We start from the raw sequence: 18,276 nt of genomic DNA, 5'->3' as shown, positions 1-18,276 counted from the left end.
TCCTCCCCTTTCTTAATCATTCAGGTCTCAGCTCACATATCACCTCAGAGGGACTTCCCCTGACCACCTTCCCAAAAATCGCACCCACCCCACGTCCCTTGAAAACCTCACGTCTCTTCTTTCCCCTCTAGCACTTCCTGCCATATGAAGTTCGTTTGTTTACTTGTTTCTTGTCTGCCTTCCCCATTAGAATATCAGGGACCTTCTGTGGCTTTCCCCCGAGGCCCAGAAAAGAACCTGGCACACAGGGTTAAGTCCACCCACGTTGTCTGGATGAAGGCGTGCATGCAGGCGCCATCTGACGGTGGTTGGGTTTGGGTGGGCACAAATGTCCAGCCCCACTAAGCCTGCTCAGCGCCTCCCACATGACCTCCAGTTTTATGCAGGTAAGAACCAGTTTGACTTCTGTTAGCCTGAGTCACCTTTCCGGAAGCTGGGCTTGCCCACCTCTTTGCGGTGGCCAGCCCTGCGTGGGTATGTGGGAAGGCAGGCTGGGACTTCTCCTCTCATCCTCCTCAGGGAATCAAGAAGGAGGGAGCAGCTCTGCCCTGGGAGGTGCTGGTGGCACAGGTGGTGCCTGGCTGCTCTTCCTTCCTGTGCCAGCGCTCGATCTGGAGCCAGAGACTGGAAGACCTTGGAACACCTCGTCTTCTACCAGGCCCTCCCCATAGGTTTAGGTAAGCTCCTTCCACTCCTATTTTTTCCATCTGAAACATGGGACTGAAAAGTATTTGCAAAATGCTCTCAGACTCTGAAGAGTGAGCTTCAAGGGGAATGTCAAGGGCATGGAGCTCCAGGCTTGTCTGGGAGACCTGGCGACTGTACAGACAACAGCCTCCATGAAGAGACCATGCAGATGCTCTGAGGCAGGGGCTGAGAGCCCCATGCGTGCTGGGGGAGCAGGTGAACCGAGGAAGCATGCCTGCTGTGCAAAAAATCTTGAAGCCCTTGGAGTCACTTGGTCATTTCCCACTGTTGATAGAGATGTGGAAGATTGGAGAAATGTTTCTGTAAAAAGAGAGAAAGAACAGTGTGAGCTAAATGAGAAATACTAATAGAATCTGGTCCTCAACCATAGGTCTGAGGAGTAATAGGGAAGGGTAGGGACTGTGGAGAATTAGGGGTTGTCACTAGTCAGTTCCACAGGTGGGTTTTTCCATGAGAATGCAGGCCCAAGTGACCAGAATTTCTCATTTTTCTTCTTTTTTTTTTTTTCCCACACCATGCGGCATGTGGGATCTTAGTTCCCCAACCAGAGATGGGACCTGAGCCCCCTGCAGTGGAAGCGCAGAGTCTTAACCACTGGACCACCAGGGAAGTCCCAAAACTTCTCATTTTTCAAAAAGAATCAGATATTCTGATTTTGTGATGTGGAGCATTCTGATTAAATAAAACAATAAAGTGAGAAAATAAAATATTTAATCTATGAGCTACTGGCTTGCAACCTCTGGTTAAGTAAGATACATGAGGGGCAGAGAAAAGATCTTAAGGTTGGTGGTCTGATGGTCCAGTTTTTAATTCTAAGTTGGCCTCTAATGGGTAAATTATTTCTCCTACCTGGGTCTCACTTTCCGCAATGTCAAGAGGAGGCTGGCAAACTCGGGGTTTCAAGGACACAGTAATGACTAATACTTCCACAGTGCTTACTACAAGCTGGGCATTCTGCTGAACTATTTACATGGTTTACTTCATTTAATTCTCACAATAACCATAAGGGGAAGGACTATTATGGTTCACATTTTCAGAAGAGAAAACCGGGGCATAGAAGGTTAAATAATTTGCCAAAGGCCAGACAGCCAGTATAAGCGGAGGAGCTGGGCTTGACAGCAGACAGTCTGTCTCCAAACCACTGGATATGCTCTAGGGGTATGGAGACCAAACGAGATCAGGGAGCGAGAAGTGCATTGTAAACCACAGCAGTGATTCCAGGAGCAGCAAACCTTCGCCCTTCCCCCAGTGGGTGTAACAGTCTCCAGTGGGGTGCGTTAAACTCTTAACCCATGGTCTTATGTATTTTTCAAACGTGTAAGGGAAGATGCAACTCTCAGAACCAGACAGTGATATGCTGTGAAGGAATCACTATACTTATAAAAGGTTCATTCCAAAATATTTTAAGCTGGCACATAGTAGGTGCTAAATAAAGTGTATAACTTGAACTGGATTGAATTCAGGAGATAATTGCATGTAAGCCCAGTGAAGACACCATGTCTCCTGGGAGGAGGAACCACATTCTCCATCTAACGCCAGGAACATGGGTGGTACCACTGATGCCAACCAGAGACCAGGGATCTGAGAAGAGAGAACCCAGTGAGATTCATGGTTTGACAGAAGAGCTGGTAAAGTGAGGACAGAGACAGGATGAAGAGGGAACCACCCTGAGTGTATTCTGCATTACCCTGGACAAGCCATTTACCTCACTGGACCTCTGTTCCCTCTCTACACTGCTGAATTTATAGCTAATGTGTGTGAAGGAGGGGGAGGAGGTGAAGAAGTGACAATGAAAAGGTAAATCTTTTCTACGACCTAAGTTTTTTTTTTTTTTTGGTGGTATGCGGGCCTCTCACTGTTGTGGCCTCTCCTGTTGCGGAGCACAGGCTCCGGATGCGCAGGCTCAGTGGCCATGGCTCACGGGCCCAGCCACTCCGCGACATGTGGGATCCTCCCGGACCGAGGCACGAACCCATGTCCCCTGCATCGGCAGGCGGACTCTCAACCACTGTGCCACCAGGGAAGCCCATGACCTAAGTTTGAAAACAATTTTAAGCTACTGAATGTTGACCATATCTTGATTACATAGTTGGGGGAAATTAACTATGAATGGCTTAATTAAAAATTAACTTGATAAGAATGAGAGTGATTGATCAATATTATATCTGCTATAGTCTCTGTCCTTGAGTGGAAGACTTACTAAGGCTTTGGGGTCCTCTGGTGTGCTTTGCCTGTATGTCTATTCATCTAATAAAATGGACAACATCTCTGCTACTAGGCTAATTGGCAAGGTACAATGATTGATAGTTAATTGTGCCTGCAATTTGCAGCACTAGCCACAAGATGGTGCCAGTACCTTCTAAGGGTTTGTATGATAAGGCAATCATCTGTTTTCCGGGGACTGGGGGGTTTCCTATGATGCAGGGCTTTCAGTATTAAAACCAAGAAAATCCTGGAAAAACTAGGGCAATTGGCCACCTTAGTCCATAACAAGGTAAAGAGGTTTCTCTTTAACCTATGTAAGGTCTTAGAATCATCTTTTCTTTACTAGCAAAAAACCTCCTAAAATTTCCAAACAGTTACAGAATAAATCATTGCTCTATAAGATGTGAGTTCAAACCAAAAGGAACAGCATAAGAACCAAGATAATTCTTGTTCCTGTGCAATAAAGCAGAGAAGAAAAAAATGTCATCTGCCTCTCTGGCAGGACTGCAGTGTAGGAAGAACGGGGTTCAAATCCTGGCTCAGCCAGGATCTGGGGCAAGTGATTTAATCTTTCTGAGCCTCGATTTCTTATTCTACAAAGTGAGTATAAGTATATCCCCATCTTGAGACTGGGGGTACATATACCTGCCTTGTAAAGCTATATGAGGACTAAATAAGATCTGTATGAAAGCGTACGACACAGAAGCCAAAACACCGCAGGCAAGAAACAGGGTAGTCCCCTCCCCCAAGTTCCTGTCCTTCCCCTTCTCCTCCTGCCTGCAGAGAAGCTGCCTTACAAAGCTAATCAATCATCAAAGCCCAGAAGGCAAGAGTAAACATGTACCTTGGAGAAACTTAAGATAACTAGGTAAATAATGGCTTTCAGTGCAGATCCATATCAAACCCAGAAACTGCTGGAACAAAGATCATCTTGGAAAACTCTGAACCTCAGAAAGAATTCACAGTGAGTTTACCATTTACATCTGGGAAGAGAGCAAGCGTCTTGTAAAGCAGCAATCAATCACAGTTGGCTTCATACACAGTCTCCTGACGTTTACCAGCCAGGACAGGCAACTCGGTCATTCTGATGGCTGCAGCTTGGTGGGCAGAGATGCCCAGGAGAACACCTGTCTCCAAACCTGACCTGCTGCTATAGGGAGCTTCTAATAAACTAACAGATTTGGTTAAAATTGACTTGGCTGCCTGGCAGGGCAGGGTAGCTGGAGATTGACAAAGAGAAGACAGCAGATTATACTATGGGGACTTGTATTTCTCATCCTTTTCCCTCCTCTTTGCATTAATATATTTACTCACCTCCTGGAGAGAGTAACAGGAGCCTTTGTGCCATTATCTTAGTAAAAATTTACAGTGTTTGGACAATAGCACTGCCTGTATTGTGCTGTAACACTCAGGCATTCAAGAATTGGCTGAAGATTCTGAATATGAGATTTAGCCATTACAATGTAAGGTACACACCTGTCCACCCAAGCTTGTTGTTTAAGTGTTTCCCAGGGACACTTGGATGACAACAAATGTAGCTCCAGGAGGCACAGCTGGAAATGCACCAAGATTCATGGATGTTTCCTGATAAACGGGGTTTATTGGTAGAGATTGTTTCTTGGGAGGGGGATGGGACCTGTGGGGTGAGCCATTTGGGCTGAGGAGAAGGAAATTTGGAGTTGGGAAAAGTGGGGACAATTTCTGTCTAGAAAGATGAAAGCACTCGAATCTCCCTGTCCCCACAGGGTGCTGGAGCCAGGAAGAGCCCATCTCTTCCCAACTTCACACTCAGTGACGTGGGTGGCTTGAAATCATCTGTGGTGGGCACATCTACACCAGAGAAATTGGCAAATGCTACAAGTCAGAACTCCTTTTGGAGATCCCGCTGTCAACATCCACTGCCAAGATCAGGGTTACACCACTGCCCTGCTTTCAGGTTCAATCACCCCAAAACTTCGCCCAAGTCTAATCCATCTGGCCGCTGTTCCCAGGATGGTCTTAATAAAACAAATATGACAGTGCCACCCTCTGATTCAATTTTCTTTTAGATAAATTCCCTGCTCCTTGAAGTGGAATTAAAGGCCCCTCCTTCCCTGGTTCCTGCTCAACCTGTCAATCACGTCTTTGGGCAGACTCATGGGGCCCGGGGGTGAGGGAAGATGCAGTTTGTATTTTATCTCCCACTGAGTAGGAAGGGCCCACCCCCCACCAGACAACCCAGGTTTGGGCTGGGACCCCGGAGCGTGAAAAGTGAATGGAAATGGAGAAGTGAACAGAAATGGACTCTGGAGCATGAGAAGTGAACAGAAGTGAACAGAATTGGGCTGGGACCCTGGAGCATGAGAAGTGAACAGAAATGGATTTCCCGAAGCCCAGTTCTGACTCATCTCAAGCCCTGTTTGGGTGAAGTCACCTGGGGCTGCCGTGCTCCTGGCCTCAGTGCCCAGAGAAAGCAAAAATGAATTGTCTCTGGGTACATACAACATCATCCAGAGCCTCAAATCATCCCTACAGTTTTTGCTACACAGTGTCCAGCAGTTAATAACAAGTAATCAGGCATATGCAAGACAATGTGTGTACCAGAGAAAACGAGACAATAGAAGGAGACCCAGTGGGGGTTCAAATAATGCAGTCAACAGGGGCAGCCTTTGTAAGAACCCTGAATGAATAATAGGATCAAGGGTGTAAAGGACAAGATTGCAACTTTTGGCAGAGAACTAGAAACTCTACAAAAAAGGAAGCAAATGGAAATCCTAGAACTGAAAGATGCCATTAACTGAAATTGAGAAAGAGCTGGCATGTATTGAACACTTCCTATGTGGGCAGACTGCCCTGAACACTGTACTGGCATCAATAATGGAGGTTCACCCATGTGGTCTCCACGGAGCCTGTCTCGTGTCACTCCTAGGACCCGGACTTAGCCTGGCTGTCCTGTTTCCCTTTAAGTGGGCCTTAGTCATTTCTGTTGTCACCGGTGTCTAGCAGGGCAGGGCTCGGCACGTAGCAGGCACCAGTATAGCTGTGATGCCTGGTGCCCGGGGAAAGCACAGGATGCTGATTGGGAAGCAGAGTTCACTCCATGGCGTGGTCATTAAGCTTAATTCGGGAAGCAGAGTGATGAGTGAGCACTCGAAGGGAGAATACGTTTAGTCAGAGATGTCCCGTGGGTGGGCAGACATCACAGGGACACCGACTGATTTGATGAGACGGAGCCGAGAGTGGAATTGTGGCCAGAAGCGTGAGGAAAGGGAGGAGGATTCTCCTCCCCACTTCCTTCTTCCCCTGCTCACTCCCGTTTCCCCCCCACCCCGCCACAGGAGTGAATCCCTTCCCTTTGGAGTCAAGCAGCCTTGTTGGACATGTTGACGGGGATCAGGGCATTGTGACTGTCTCCTCCCACTTTACCTGGGGTAATGAATCAGACATCATACCTCCCTATTGTCTAAGTAGTTCCTACGTGCCAAGGTCGGGGCTAAGTACATCACGCGCAATGTCTCCATCCTCAAAGCAACCCGTGACAAGGTTTCCTTCTATTATTAGCCCCATCTAATGGATAACGAAACTGAGAGTTGTCTGGCACGTTGTCTGGGTGGCCCAGCTCATAACTGACACAGGAGAATGCAGCCCGAAGTCGGCCTGGCCCCAGGCACTCCCGCCCCCCATGTCCAGAAAGACTTGTCAGGCCACAGAAGGAAAAAGATACAGATCTAGGAGATGAGGTTGGGGGGAACCCAGGGCTTCTGGTCTCAGGGAGAAACCTGTCTCTTAGAATTTGGGTTGGGAACGGAGGAACATTTGCCCAGGCACTGCAGTGTGGGCAGGACCTTGTCCCCTTGGTCTCACCGTGGCAAGTCACTGCTCTTCTGCAGTATGTAAGGACAATTTTTTTTTTTTTTTTTTTTTTTGCCGTGCCGCATGGCATACGGGATCTTAGTTTCCTGACCAGGGATCGAACCTGTGCCCCCTGGAGTGGAAGCACAGAGCCCTAACCACTGGACTGACAGGGAATTCCCTTTAAGGACAGTTCTTGAGTGACGGTGATTTAACAGTCGAGGAGTACTTCAGAAGTAGCCTAAGAAAGACAAGTAGGAGAGAACTTATCCTGGGAGGTGGCAAGCTGCCTTCTTCCCTTACAGCAGGTGTGATGACCAAGGTATGCACCCGATGATTCATAAGTGTTCCAGAAATGATAAACCCCAATTCAGCAAATACTGGAAGTGGCAAATAATCAAGCAGGTTCATACACATCGCCTCCTTTAGCCAGCCCCCCGCAAAACAAACAAAAACAATCAACCCCCCAACACAGCCCTCAAAGGTAGGGCTCAAAGGTATTTCTTTTTTTTTTTTTTTTTTTTATTAGTTTCTGCTTTATAACAAAGTGAATCAGTCATACATACACATCTGTTCCCACATCCCTTCCCTATTGCGCCTCCCTCCCTCCCACCCTCAAAGGTATTTCTTACATGTGTTTCAAAGGTGAGTAGGAGCCCTCGAGGTCACATAGCTTGTGGGAACAGAGCAGGGGATGTGCCTACGTGCCGTTTTGTCCTACTCAGGGAGATAATTTTTGCAGAAATATTTCATTTGCTCTGGAAGAGGAGCTCACTAAAGATCTGAGAAATTCATTCGCAAACTTCCTCTTTAAAAAAAATTTTTTATCGAGGTATAATTGACATATCACATGACGTGAGTTTCAGATGTACAACATAGTTATACAATTATTTTTTTGCTTGTGATGAGAACTTTTAAGATCCACTCTCTTAGTAACTTTCAAATATGCTGGGTACCCTACCTCTCTGACCGATTTTACCCTCATTTGGACACAGCCTCTGATTGGTGGGTTGAAAATAAAGTCAGACTCCTCAAGATCTGCTGCTGTAATAGGAGACCCCTGGGTGGGAGTCAGGAGACCTGGATTTCTGGCTACACCTTTGCCATGGAAGAGCTGTGTGATCTTGGGCAGGTGCCCTCCCCTCTCCGGGTCTTTCTGGGTCTTCTTCAGAAACAGTGCTGGGGTGAGGTAGGATGATGCTGAGTGCCCATCCAGTTCTCAAAGGCTACAGTCTGCGCTTCTGCACTAGCGTTACATTCTCCTACCATTTAGATCATGTAGGACCCGCTTCACCTCTTTTCTGTCCATTAGTAGGAATATACTTTCTTTTTTCCTAACTGTCTAGAATGTAGTAAGAAAGGAAGTTAATGTTTCTTGGTGCCCACTGTGAGCAAGAGCTTTTGCCTTCCAACCAACCTGCCTTCCGTCCTCCCTCCCTTCCTTCCTTCTTTCTGTCCCTGTACCTATGAGAATGACATAATCAACCTCATTCTGAGAGTGAGGAGAGAGAAGCAGACACCCAAATAAGTGACTTGTTCCAGGTCACACAGGTGGCAAACGGCAAGTGCTAGAGGTAGATTTTGCATTCATTTCCGTCCCACGCTGAGTTCACCCCATTTTCCCGAGACCATAACTTCAAAGACGTCGATAACAGGAATAGGGTTGGTTTCAAAGCCCCTCTCAGGAAGTTTACTCTAAAGCAGGAGGCAGCAAACTTCAGGCCAAATCCAGCCACCACCTGTTTTTTGTAAATAAAGTTGTATTGGAACACAATTAAATTAGCTTGTTGGTTTACAGATTGTCCAAGGCTGCTTTTCAGCTAGACAGCGGAGTTGGGTAACAATGACGTACGGCCCCGCAAATTCTAAAATGTTTGCTATTTGGTCCTTGACAGAATGTTTGCCAGTCCCTGGTCCAGAGTCCAGCAAGGCTGTCCCACCTTCAAAGAACACAAAGTGACCTGAGTCTGTCACGTGTGCTGGGAGCCCTGCCACTCGACTTCTTAGGAAGGGGGGCTATTTCTACTCAAATCTGTTTTTGCAAAGTCTCAGGATACCTGTCGGGCAGATGAGGGGCTTTGGTTTTCAGTGTGCTCTTCTTCCCAGGAACTCGGTGAAGGGGAAATAAAAAATCTCAATTTTGGGGAAATTGCACAGAGGAAAAGGGGAGGGAATGGGTTACAACATCCCATTGCGACACTCAGCAGGGCTGAAAGTGACAACAGCAAGGTTTCTCGTTTTGAAAATGTGAGGGCGTTTCCGTTTCTCACAGTGGGACAGGGTGGCCGCAGCCTGGTCTGGGTGAGGGACTATTTTCTTTATAAGCAGCTCCTCTGGGTCTGAAATGGCAGTCTCCCATTGCCTCGTGGTCACAGGATGGAAGTCTGCAGGTGTCACCACGGTTACCTAATCTCTCTCCTCCTTTTCCTGTTCCATTCAGAGACAGCCTGCCACCCGCTGGGAAAGAGACCCTGCGAGATGCAAGCCTTCAGGTAAGGCCGACCCAGAGGAGGTGGGGCTGGACGGGTAGAAAATGGAGACAGAACAGAGCCGTCTGTGGCTGCCAGGCTCCATGAGGTTTGGGGTGGAAAGGGATGCTCGTTATTCAAGTAAGAGGCTACCACATCCGTGGTCTTCGGGACTTGTATTTCAAAATATCCCAAATGTGCAAAGCTTGGCTGGAGGCCTGGCTGACTTACCCAGAGACCCTGGCAACTTGGTGACAGACACGTGCCCAGGAGCCATGCTGGGGTTCGGGCCTGGCAGAGCACGCCAGGCAAAGAGGCAGAGAGGGGGGCTGTGGGCAGGGCACAGCCCAGAGCTGCAGACTAACTGTTAACAGTGCCTGTCTGTGTTGCTATATCAGAGGGTCCTGCTCCCCTGGGACCTCAGTTTCCCCATCTGTGACATGGGGTTAATGCTAACCCTGCCTGCATTACAGGGTTGATGTGAAGGTCAAATGCACGGATAACAGTGTGACGATGTTTTGTGAGCAGTAAAGTGCCTGGAAACGATGCTGATTATTAAAAATTGGGTCAGGGACTTTGTGAGATGTCATGATCCCTGGCTGTAAAAATAGCAGGCTGTGATGCTGATAAAAACAGAACACTGTCTGAGTGTGGCCTCTGGGCCATGATGTCCCAGGACATGTCGGGGTGATCTCACCCTCCAACTCTGAGTTTCTCTTGCCTGAGGCTCTAGGCTGGGACGCTGCGTGCCTGTGTGTGTTCCAGAGAAGTCCCTCCCCCAGGGGTCTGCCTCTGTCTCCTCCCATAGGCTGGGAGCTCCAGGAGATGCTCCAGGGATGTTTAATCCCTTGAGAGGGGATTCAGCTCATCCAGGAACTAAGAATAATCCCAAAAGGTCAAATGCTCACTCGTGCCAGGAATTTTACAGTTTGCCTGACCCCCTCTCATTAGGCTCAGGGGCTCGTCACAGCCACCTGCTGAGGTGGGTGTTGCTAGCCCCCTTTCACAGGTGAGGAGATGAAGCACAGGTCCAAGGTCATGCTGGTGGGCGGCTGGGAGTGGAGGGTCTGAGTCGCGGCTGGGGCTCTGTTTACTGCATCTCACTGCTGCAAGCCCTGCTCTCAGCCAGAGGGGTCCTTTACCAAGAAGAAAAAACTGGAAGCCAGAAACAGGCCATGGGGTGAGCTGGAGGGGAAGCTGACTTGTCCCTGGGGACAGTGGCCCCTGCCAGACCCAGAACAGGCCACTGGCCAATAGAGGACAGGCTCTGGGGACAGACCTCCAGGGTCTAAGGCTTGGAGGGAGTTAGCTGCAAGGTGCTTTGACCCTGGAAACTTCTAACCCTGTGCCGTGGGGGCCACTAGTCTTGGATGACTCTTAAAATTTACATTTAGGGCTTCCCTGGTGGTGCAGTGGTTGAGAGTCCGCCTGCCCATGCAGGGGACACGGGTTTGTGCCCCGGTCTGGGAAGATCCCACATGCCGCGGAGTGGCTGGGCCCGTGAGCCATGGCTGCTGAGCCTGCACGTCCGGAGCCTGTGCTCCACAACGGGAGAGGCCACAACAGTGAGAGGCCCGCGTACCGCAAAAAAAAAAAAAAAAAAAAAAAAAAAATTTACATTTAAGTTCATAAAAAGAGAAGAAAATAAAAAATCCAGATCCTTGGTTGCACTACGTTTCAAGAGCTCAATAGCTGCATGTGGCTGGTGGCTACCATATTGGATGGTGCAGACATAGGACATTTCTGCACCCAGGAAGTTCTGTTGATGGTGTTACCCTAGAGCCTGCTTTGCTGAAGTAGAAGGTGGCTGCCCTGGGAATGTGAGCAAGGAGCAAGACAAGGAGAGGGGTAGAATGCAGGTGCACGGCTCACCAACTGTGGGAGTTGGGCCTGTCTCTTTTGTTTTTTTTCATTTTCAAAATATATTTCTTATTTAAGATATTTTTAAGTTGTTACTTATTCTATTTTTTGTTGAACATTTAATTTTATTTTTTAAATTTTTATTGGAGTATAGTTGATTTACAATGTTGTGTTAGTTTCAAGTGTATAGCAAAATGAATCAGTTATACATATACATATACATATATCCACTCTTTTAACCAGTGTTGATCTCAGTCTCCACATCCATGATATGGGTGTCTTAAATACTACACCCCAGGCAGAGAGTTGGACACAGATTCCACGAAGTCTGGGGAACACAGGAATGGGCTGGGCACATAGAAACTGTCCACTACAGCTAGGTCCTTCTGTTTTTCAGAATCTGGGATGTCAACCAGAAGACCTTCTACCTGAGAAATAACCAGCTAGTTGCTGGATACTTGCAAGGACCAAATACTAAATTGGAAGGTGAGTGGTTGCAAGGAAGGCCAATGTGATGTGGGCACTGGTCACATTGCCTGGGGTCTGCAGCATTGTGGCCCAACCTTGGGAACTTTAGGTGTGATGTCCTAAACCCTGCTGGTTCTTTGTGGCCGAGGTTGAAGCTGGAGAGGCCTGGCCACTGAAGGACACGTACAAGGACAGCCTCAAGAAGGCAGAGATGGGCGGAGTCTAGGTTGGGAGCCACCACCTACAGGCACCATGGTCCCAGGGCCACACCTGGGGGGAGGTAGGGCCCAGAAGTCAAGCTCAGCCCTTTCCTTCCTCTGGTGCCTAGGAAGCCCCCGTGTTCCTGTGTGATCAAACTCTCACTCCCACTCAAAAGTAATACACCATCAACAAGGCTGGGTTACGTCCCTTCATCGTGGACACCACATTTAGTCATGTTCCAGACCCATGTCAAACTGGATGAACTTGAACAAGTTTCACCCACTCTGTTCCTCAGTTTTCCCTTTAGTAAAAGAAGAGCAGTTGGATGATGGGACGTGGGGTTCTTTCAGTACCAGCCCTCTAGGATGTTTTCACGTCCCTGTTGGCTGGCTTGGTGTTGTAGGATGGCATTATCCCCATCCCCTTGTTCTCTGTCCCCGTCTCACTCTTAAAGGGTGTGAGACCCACCTTTCTGTCCTTTTGGTAATTCTCCTAATGAGGGCTCTAAACACAGAGAGGCTGAGATGTTCACTCCCTCACGAGGGCATGGAGACCACCGAGGGGAAGAGGCGGGTTCAAAGTCACCCAGGCTTCTGTGGACCAAGCCCCGGGGCCCCACTCATGACCTCGTGTGCTGTTTTCCCTGCCCATGGGCAGTACATCTGTTGACCTAGAGCACAGGGGTCCTGGGGAAGGGAGGAAAGGATAGAAATCACCTGGAGAAGACTCTAGGTGCCTTGGACCTCGAGGAGTAGCTAGCTAGTGTGCTTGGTCTGGTCTTCTGTTTGGATGCAGACCAGGAAGGGGGGCCTCGCTGTCCTTCTGACCTTGGGGTTTTACTTAAGGGGCTGGAAGAATTCCCAGGGAGAGTCCAGCCTGCTGTGTCTTCGTCATCTGTGCCTCCTCTTCTCTACAACCTGAACTTCCCCTTTGTTCTTCCCCAGAGAAGATAGATGTGGTGCCTGTCGAGCCCCATGCTATGTTCCTGGGGATCCATGAGAAGAAGCTGTGCCTGGCCTGTGTCAAGTCTGGTAATGAGATCAAGCTCGGGTTGGAGGTAAGGACCCATCTCAGATTAACGACCACCTCAAACTCGGTGGCTTAAAACAAGCACAATATGTTCTTATGATTCTGTGGGTTGACTAGGATCAGCTGGGCTGTTCTGTGCCATATGGTATAGCTGGGGTCCCTCCTCCAGCCACGTTCAACAGGGAACTTGGCTGGGCCTCATCCTCCAGGCTCTCTTCCCATGGGGTCTCTCTGAGTTCAGTTGCCGGCTTGAGCTTCCTTATAACATGAGTGCTGGCTTCCAAGAGGGATTACTCCAAAAGGACAAGCCTCAATGTGCAAACGCTGATTAAACTTTTGCTTGTATCATACCACTAATGTCCCATTAACCAAAGCTAGTCACGTGGCTAAGCCTAGCCTCAACGAGGGTGGGGACTGCCAGGGTGTGGACACCAGGAGGCATGGCTTCTTTAGGGACCTCAATCTCTGTATGCTGCTCTCTTGCCCAACGGTCCCCAACCCAATTGGACTTGCCCTCTTCCAGTAAAGCCAACCTCTGGGACCATTCTCTTCCAACTCTTATCTACTCAAACCCATGAGCTGGCATCCCATCCAAGACCCTGTACTTCCGTGCAATATTTCTTATTTTTGTGGTTGGGGGGTGGGGTATGCCGTGCGGCTTGCAGGATCTCAGTTCCCAGACCTGGAATTGAACCGGAGCCATGGCAGTGAAAGCCTGGAATCCTAACCGTTAGGACACCAGGGAAATCCCCTGTGCAATATCAATGGGCTACCAGCCCTGGGAAAAGAGGGCTTTGTATCAGGGGATTGTTGGACAAAATCTGAACTCAGATTGTGAGTGGCCGTAACTATGGCACTGTCCCTTCTGTCCACTAGTGGACAGGCACTTTATTGGAGCGGGGCTACCTGCTCTGTGTGGAGTTGGAGTGACCACAATAAAGTGTGTAACATCTTGCATAGACTGCGATACCCTGCCCACCTTGTCCACTCCCCCCTCTCTTGGAGGTGCAAACACAACAGACAACCAGCCTCCACAGGCCTTGGCTTCTGCTGATGGTGCCATGTGTTTACCAAACATATTGGCCGAGGGCTGGAGTGACCAGATTTCCCCAAATCAAGGTGTAACCGTGGGACAGCCTCCTTGTGTCACAAGACCCGGGACACTGGGTGTCCTGCCATGGTCTTCGGGCCAGCATTTCTCCGTGGGCAATCACGGGGCCTGGTCCTGGGGGCTGGGGTGCAAGGACCTCTCTGCTCTTCCCTTGGCCCCCAGCCGGTAAACATCACTGACCTGAACAGCAGCAAGGAGGAGGACAAGCGCTTCACCTTCATCCGCTCCGACAGTGGGCCCACCACCAGCTTCGAGTCAGCCGCCTGCCCTGGCTGGTTCCTCTGTACAGCGCTGGAGACCGACCAGCCCGTGGGCCTCACCAATACGCCTCAAGATGCTGTCCAGGTCACCAAGTTCTACTTCCAGCAGGACCAGTAGTGGTGGTGCTCAGCCTCCCCTGCCCCCAGCACATCCATGACTCCAGAGATGCCTCTCCCTCCCGCCCAGGGGCTTGCCATGGTTGCAGTGAGTGCCCAGCGGGGCAGCCTTGGCCGGGGGGTGGGCCCTTGGAAGGAGGTACAAGAGCCCTGGGAACAGCCTCCTCTACTTACCCAGCCTCCACGAGGCCTCCGCCAGGTCTTTCTAAAATGCAGATGGAATCGCGGCCCCGCTCAAAGCCCTCAGGGTCGCCTGTGCCTTCAGGGTAAAGTCCAGGCCCCCTGGCCAGCCCCAGCCCCTCCCTCACCTCACTTCCAGGCCCCAGACCCCGCAGGCCACTCGCTGACCTCCCCCCAAGGGGCTCCCATTCCTCTTTTTGCAAACTGGTGCTGCTCCAGGGGCAAGATTTTTAGGCTCTGTGGCAAAATGGAAAATAAGTGTTTCCTGGTATTTTTTTTTTTTTAATTAAGACAGCTTTGAGAGAGAGTCCTTTATTTGGAGATGATGTCCTTTCTGGAAGGGGGTGGAAGATTCAAATATCCTCTTGGTTAGGAAATGATGGTGAAAGGAGGTGATAGCCTTTCCTCTTTGTCTTTCTTGTTTTTGTGATGCCCTGACCTGTAAAAATGAAAAGTTAGTGGACTAGGTTGGTCCCTAGTGTTTTTCTTTCTGGAACGTTCCTAGAAGTCTAGACCACCCCCGCCCCCCCCGGCCCAGGCCCCGAGCGCCCTGTCCACTGCAGACCTCCTGCAGCTGCCTGCAGTGCTGTCTCCTTCCCTGCCCTCCCGTCAAAATCCCCCAGCTCCCAAGACACAGCACAAATGTGGCTTCTCCGGACCTCCTGGGCGGAATGAATCACTCCTTGACCATTTTAGCACTTCCGATACCCTGAGACTTGTTTGGAAGATGTTGTGCCTCTGTCTGTCTCCCCACCATCCTGTGAGCCCCTGAGAGCAGGGACCTTGACCCCCCGCCATGTCTTAGGTCTCTGCAGGGCCAAGCACATGGCCTAGCCCTCAGTGAACGTGTGTTGTATGTGTTGAGTGGAAAGTTTCCTATTCCCTGTGACTTGAGCTTTGTTTTACAATAAAACCTTGAAAACTTGAAAACTCATCTACTTTGCTGGCTGTGTCCGTGGCCTTGCCGGGCTTGGGGCAAAGAGAACTGGAAACGGGGGGCGGGGTGGAGTGTCCAGCGACAGGCCTTTCAAACCCTGGGCCCGGGCCTGGGTGTCTCTCCTCTGAGTCCTTTCCTCCTTGGGCCTCACTCTCTTCGAATACCAGGGGAGCAAATCTCTCTGCCAGGAAGGTGCGCAGCACCATCGTGCACAATAGCCTCCAACTGGAAGCAACCCGAACCCCCAGCCCAGAAGAATGAACACGTAAACCGTGTACGTTCATACATACAAGGTAACGCTCGACAGCAAAGAGAATGGATAAACCACAGCTGGCTGCAGCCACAAGACGCAGGAATCTTACAAACATCTTGTGGGCTTCAAGAATCCCAAAAGCATGCATAGAGCACGATTCCAGTTACATACAGTTCAGAACAGGCACATGGAGCAGGCGTGGGGAGGGATGCAGAGACCCAGAGAGCAGCGAGGACGCGCCCTGCCTGAAAGCCGGGCGGTGGACGGAGGGGCCAGGCAGCATTCTATTTCTTGGCATGGGCGTGGTTAGGCGATTTTCTGTATGTGTGTTATATTCACAGTTTTGAAATGTCTAAAAATAAAAAGCCTTGCCTCCTCCCCCCATCCTGGGATGTGAGGGACGGGGGCACCTGGGAACTTAACAGGTGGAATGTGGAATGTGGCGCCATGAGATGGGAACGCAGGGCTGTAAGAATGACCGTTTATCCAACACCCCTCGGCTGAATAGAGTCAGGCCAGCGAGGGGCGCTGTCTCTTCCTGGGATCCTGCTGACTTCTGGGCTGGGTCCCGGGAGTCCTAGAGTCAGGCCCCGCTGGGTCCAGAGCCTGCTGTGTGATTTTGGCCAAGTCACCTCCCTTTCCTAAGCCAGGTCCCTCCTTGTCCCAGGAAGAGTGTTGACTTAGATTGGGGTTTTCCAAACAGAGCTCCTTGGATGCCTCCCTGAGGTCCCTGGAAACAAAGCCCATAAAAGGGAAGGGGAGAGGCCAGGCTCCGTCCCTAGAACTCAGCTCCCACCCAACCCTCTGCTTCCCAAACTGGACTTCCCTGCAGGGCTTTATTTGAAGAGATGTCATTGCTACAAACAAACAAAACTGAGTAGGTTAAAAGGCAACTGATGGGGAATTCCCTGGCAGTCCAATGGTTAGGACTCCGTGTTCTCACTGCCGAGGGCCCGGGTTCGATCCCTGGTCAGGGGACTAAAATCCCATAAGCCATGTGGCACGGCCAAAAAAAAAAAGGGCAACTGACTGGAGAAAATCTTTAAGATCTCGCCTAGATCCCAGATCCTAAGACGACAGTGAGGTCGCCCCACCGCTCAGCTTTCTCTTCCTCGTGTGCAAAACAGAAGGAGCCACCTGCTCCATGGGGACAATACACGATGAAGTGAGACAATATGAGTGAAACGCTGTGTGTGATGAGAGTGTGAGTGTGGCTGATATATTTTCAATCTTGGTAAAAGGAGGACGTTTAAGGCAGAAAACCCTTCCAGGCTTCATGGTGACAAGAGCAGCTAACATTTGTGAGGCTCCGTAGACATCCTCCCCTCATGAAACAGAAGGTGAAGCCCAAGGCTCAGACACCATGCGGTTTGGTTAAGCAGCCAGCTGTAGGTTAGCCACAGGCGAGGCAGTCACATAGCCATGCACGCACGTGAGCCCTGGAACGCTGGAGCCACTTCCTGGCTCTCCTGTTTGCAACTGTGCTCATGGATGAGTTAAAGTCCTGGAGTCTCAGTTTTCCTACCTCTGATGCAGAAATCAGCCGATGCAAAGGGCTCAGTTATTTAATCTTTGCAACAACTTTGTGGGGTCGGTCGGAATGTTCTGATGACTAGTATTAGTCCTGCAGGAATCAGTGCTCAAAGGAATCTGTTTTAAAGCCCTGTTGCTCAAAAGGTGGTCCATGGCACAGCAGCAGCCTCATCTGGGAGTTAAAATGCAGAATCCCAGGCCTCACGCCAGACTTACTGACTTAGGGTCTTCCTCTCAACCAGGTCTCCAGGTGATTGGATGCATCTTAAAGTCTGAGCAGCTCTACTTTAAAGGGAAGTACGCATACTATGTATAAGCTCTGGCATTTTTGTTAAACCGACTCTTGTAATTACTAACCCAAACATCCTTGCTATCCCTCCCGGTAGCTCCCTGACGGTACCGAAAACTCCCCTCTTAACGTCTCCTCACTTTGGCTTGAAATGGTCTTTAAGAGAGGAAAAGCTTTAAGCCGCCCTCATGTTGCTGGAACGTCAGCTCCACACACGCAGAGCTTTCATCGGTTTTGTTCCATGGTTGTACCCAGCTTGGAAGATACTGGGTGCTCCATAAATATTTGGTGAATAAATAAATGGGCCACTGACCTCTCAGTAGGGATTAATGTATTTCATTGGTCAGAAAATTTAAGCAGAGAGAGGACTCGGGCCGGGGAAGCTTGAAAAGAAGAAACCTAGAGAAAGGGAAAGGTCTCAGAGTCTAGGAGGCTTGAGGTATTTGGAGGCTGATCGAGGAAAAAGATCTGACCACCAGGTGGCAGCAGCACACACAAACTCTACTGGGTGATGCTTTCGGGGAGGTACCTCACAGCAGGGGTCCGTCCAGAGGCTACACAGGAGCAGGTCCCTGCTTAGAAGGAGAGGAGGGCAGGGGGACTTGGCGGAGCGGAGCTCCTGTGTGTAGACGATGTCACTCAGTAGCACAGCAGGAATCTCTGGGTCAGAGAGCTCCAAAGGTCAGCAGAGGACATGCGGGGGGCCAGGGTGGGTCTGTTCTGGGAAGGCCCCACAGGCTCCTGCTTGGTTACAATCCCTCTTTTCTTTGATACTACTCAATCTTGATGCGGGAGAGGTATGGGACAAGAAAGGGAATAATACAGT

The 18,276-nt window shown here is 49.8% G+C and overlaps 1 protein-coding gene across 2 annotated transcripts; it reads left to right on the top strand.

The window, feature by feature from the left end:
- The first annotated feature begins 649 nt into the window (after positions 1-649).
- LOC307064288 (interleukin-1 receptor antagonist protein) lies at positions 650-15,368 on the top strand. 2 transcript variants are annotated; one of them, XM_079720770.1, is made up of 5 exons: positions 650-677; positions 9,185-9,236; positions 11,470-11,558; positions 12,686-12,798; positions 14,044-15,368. In XM_079720770.1, exons 2-5 carry the CDS (start codon positions 9,223-9,225, stop codon positions 14,257-14,259), a joined length of 432 nt encoding a protein of 143 aa, XP_079576896.1. In that variant the 5' UTR covers positions 650-677; positions 9,185-9,222; the 3' UTR covers positions 14,260-15,368. The 2 variants fall into 2 exon arrangements, with proteins under 2 accessions (XP_079576896.1, XP_079576895.1); XM_079720769.1 differs by lacking the exon at positions 650-677 and having other exon boundaries at positions 9,057-9,236.
- The last annotated feature ends 2,908 nt before the right edge of the window (positions 15,369-18,276 follow it).

This window comes from Hyperoodon ampullatus (assembly GCF_949752795.1).
Source record: "Hyperoodon ampullatus genome assembly, chromosome: 15".
NCBI classification, from domain to species: domain Eukaryota; kingdom Metazoa; phylum Chordata; class Mammalia; order Artiodactyla; family Ziphiidae; genus Hyperoodon; species Hyperoodon ampullatus.
The sequence above is the reverse complement of the archived record's forward strand: the minus strand, read 5'-3'. Positions and strand labels throughout refer to the sequence as shown.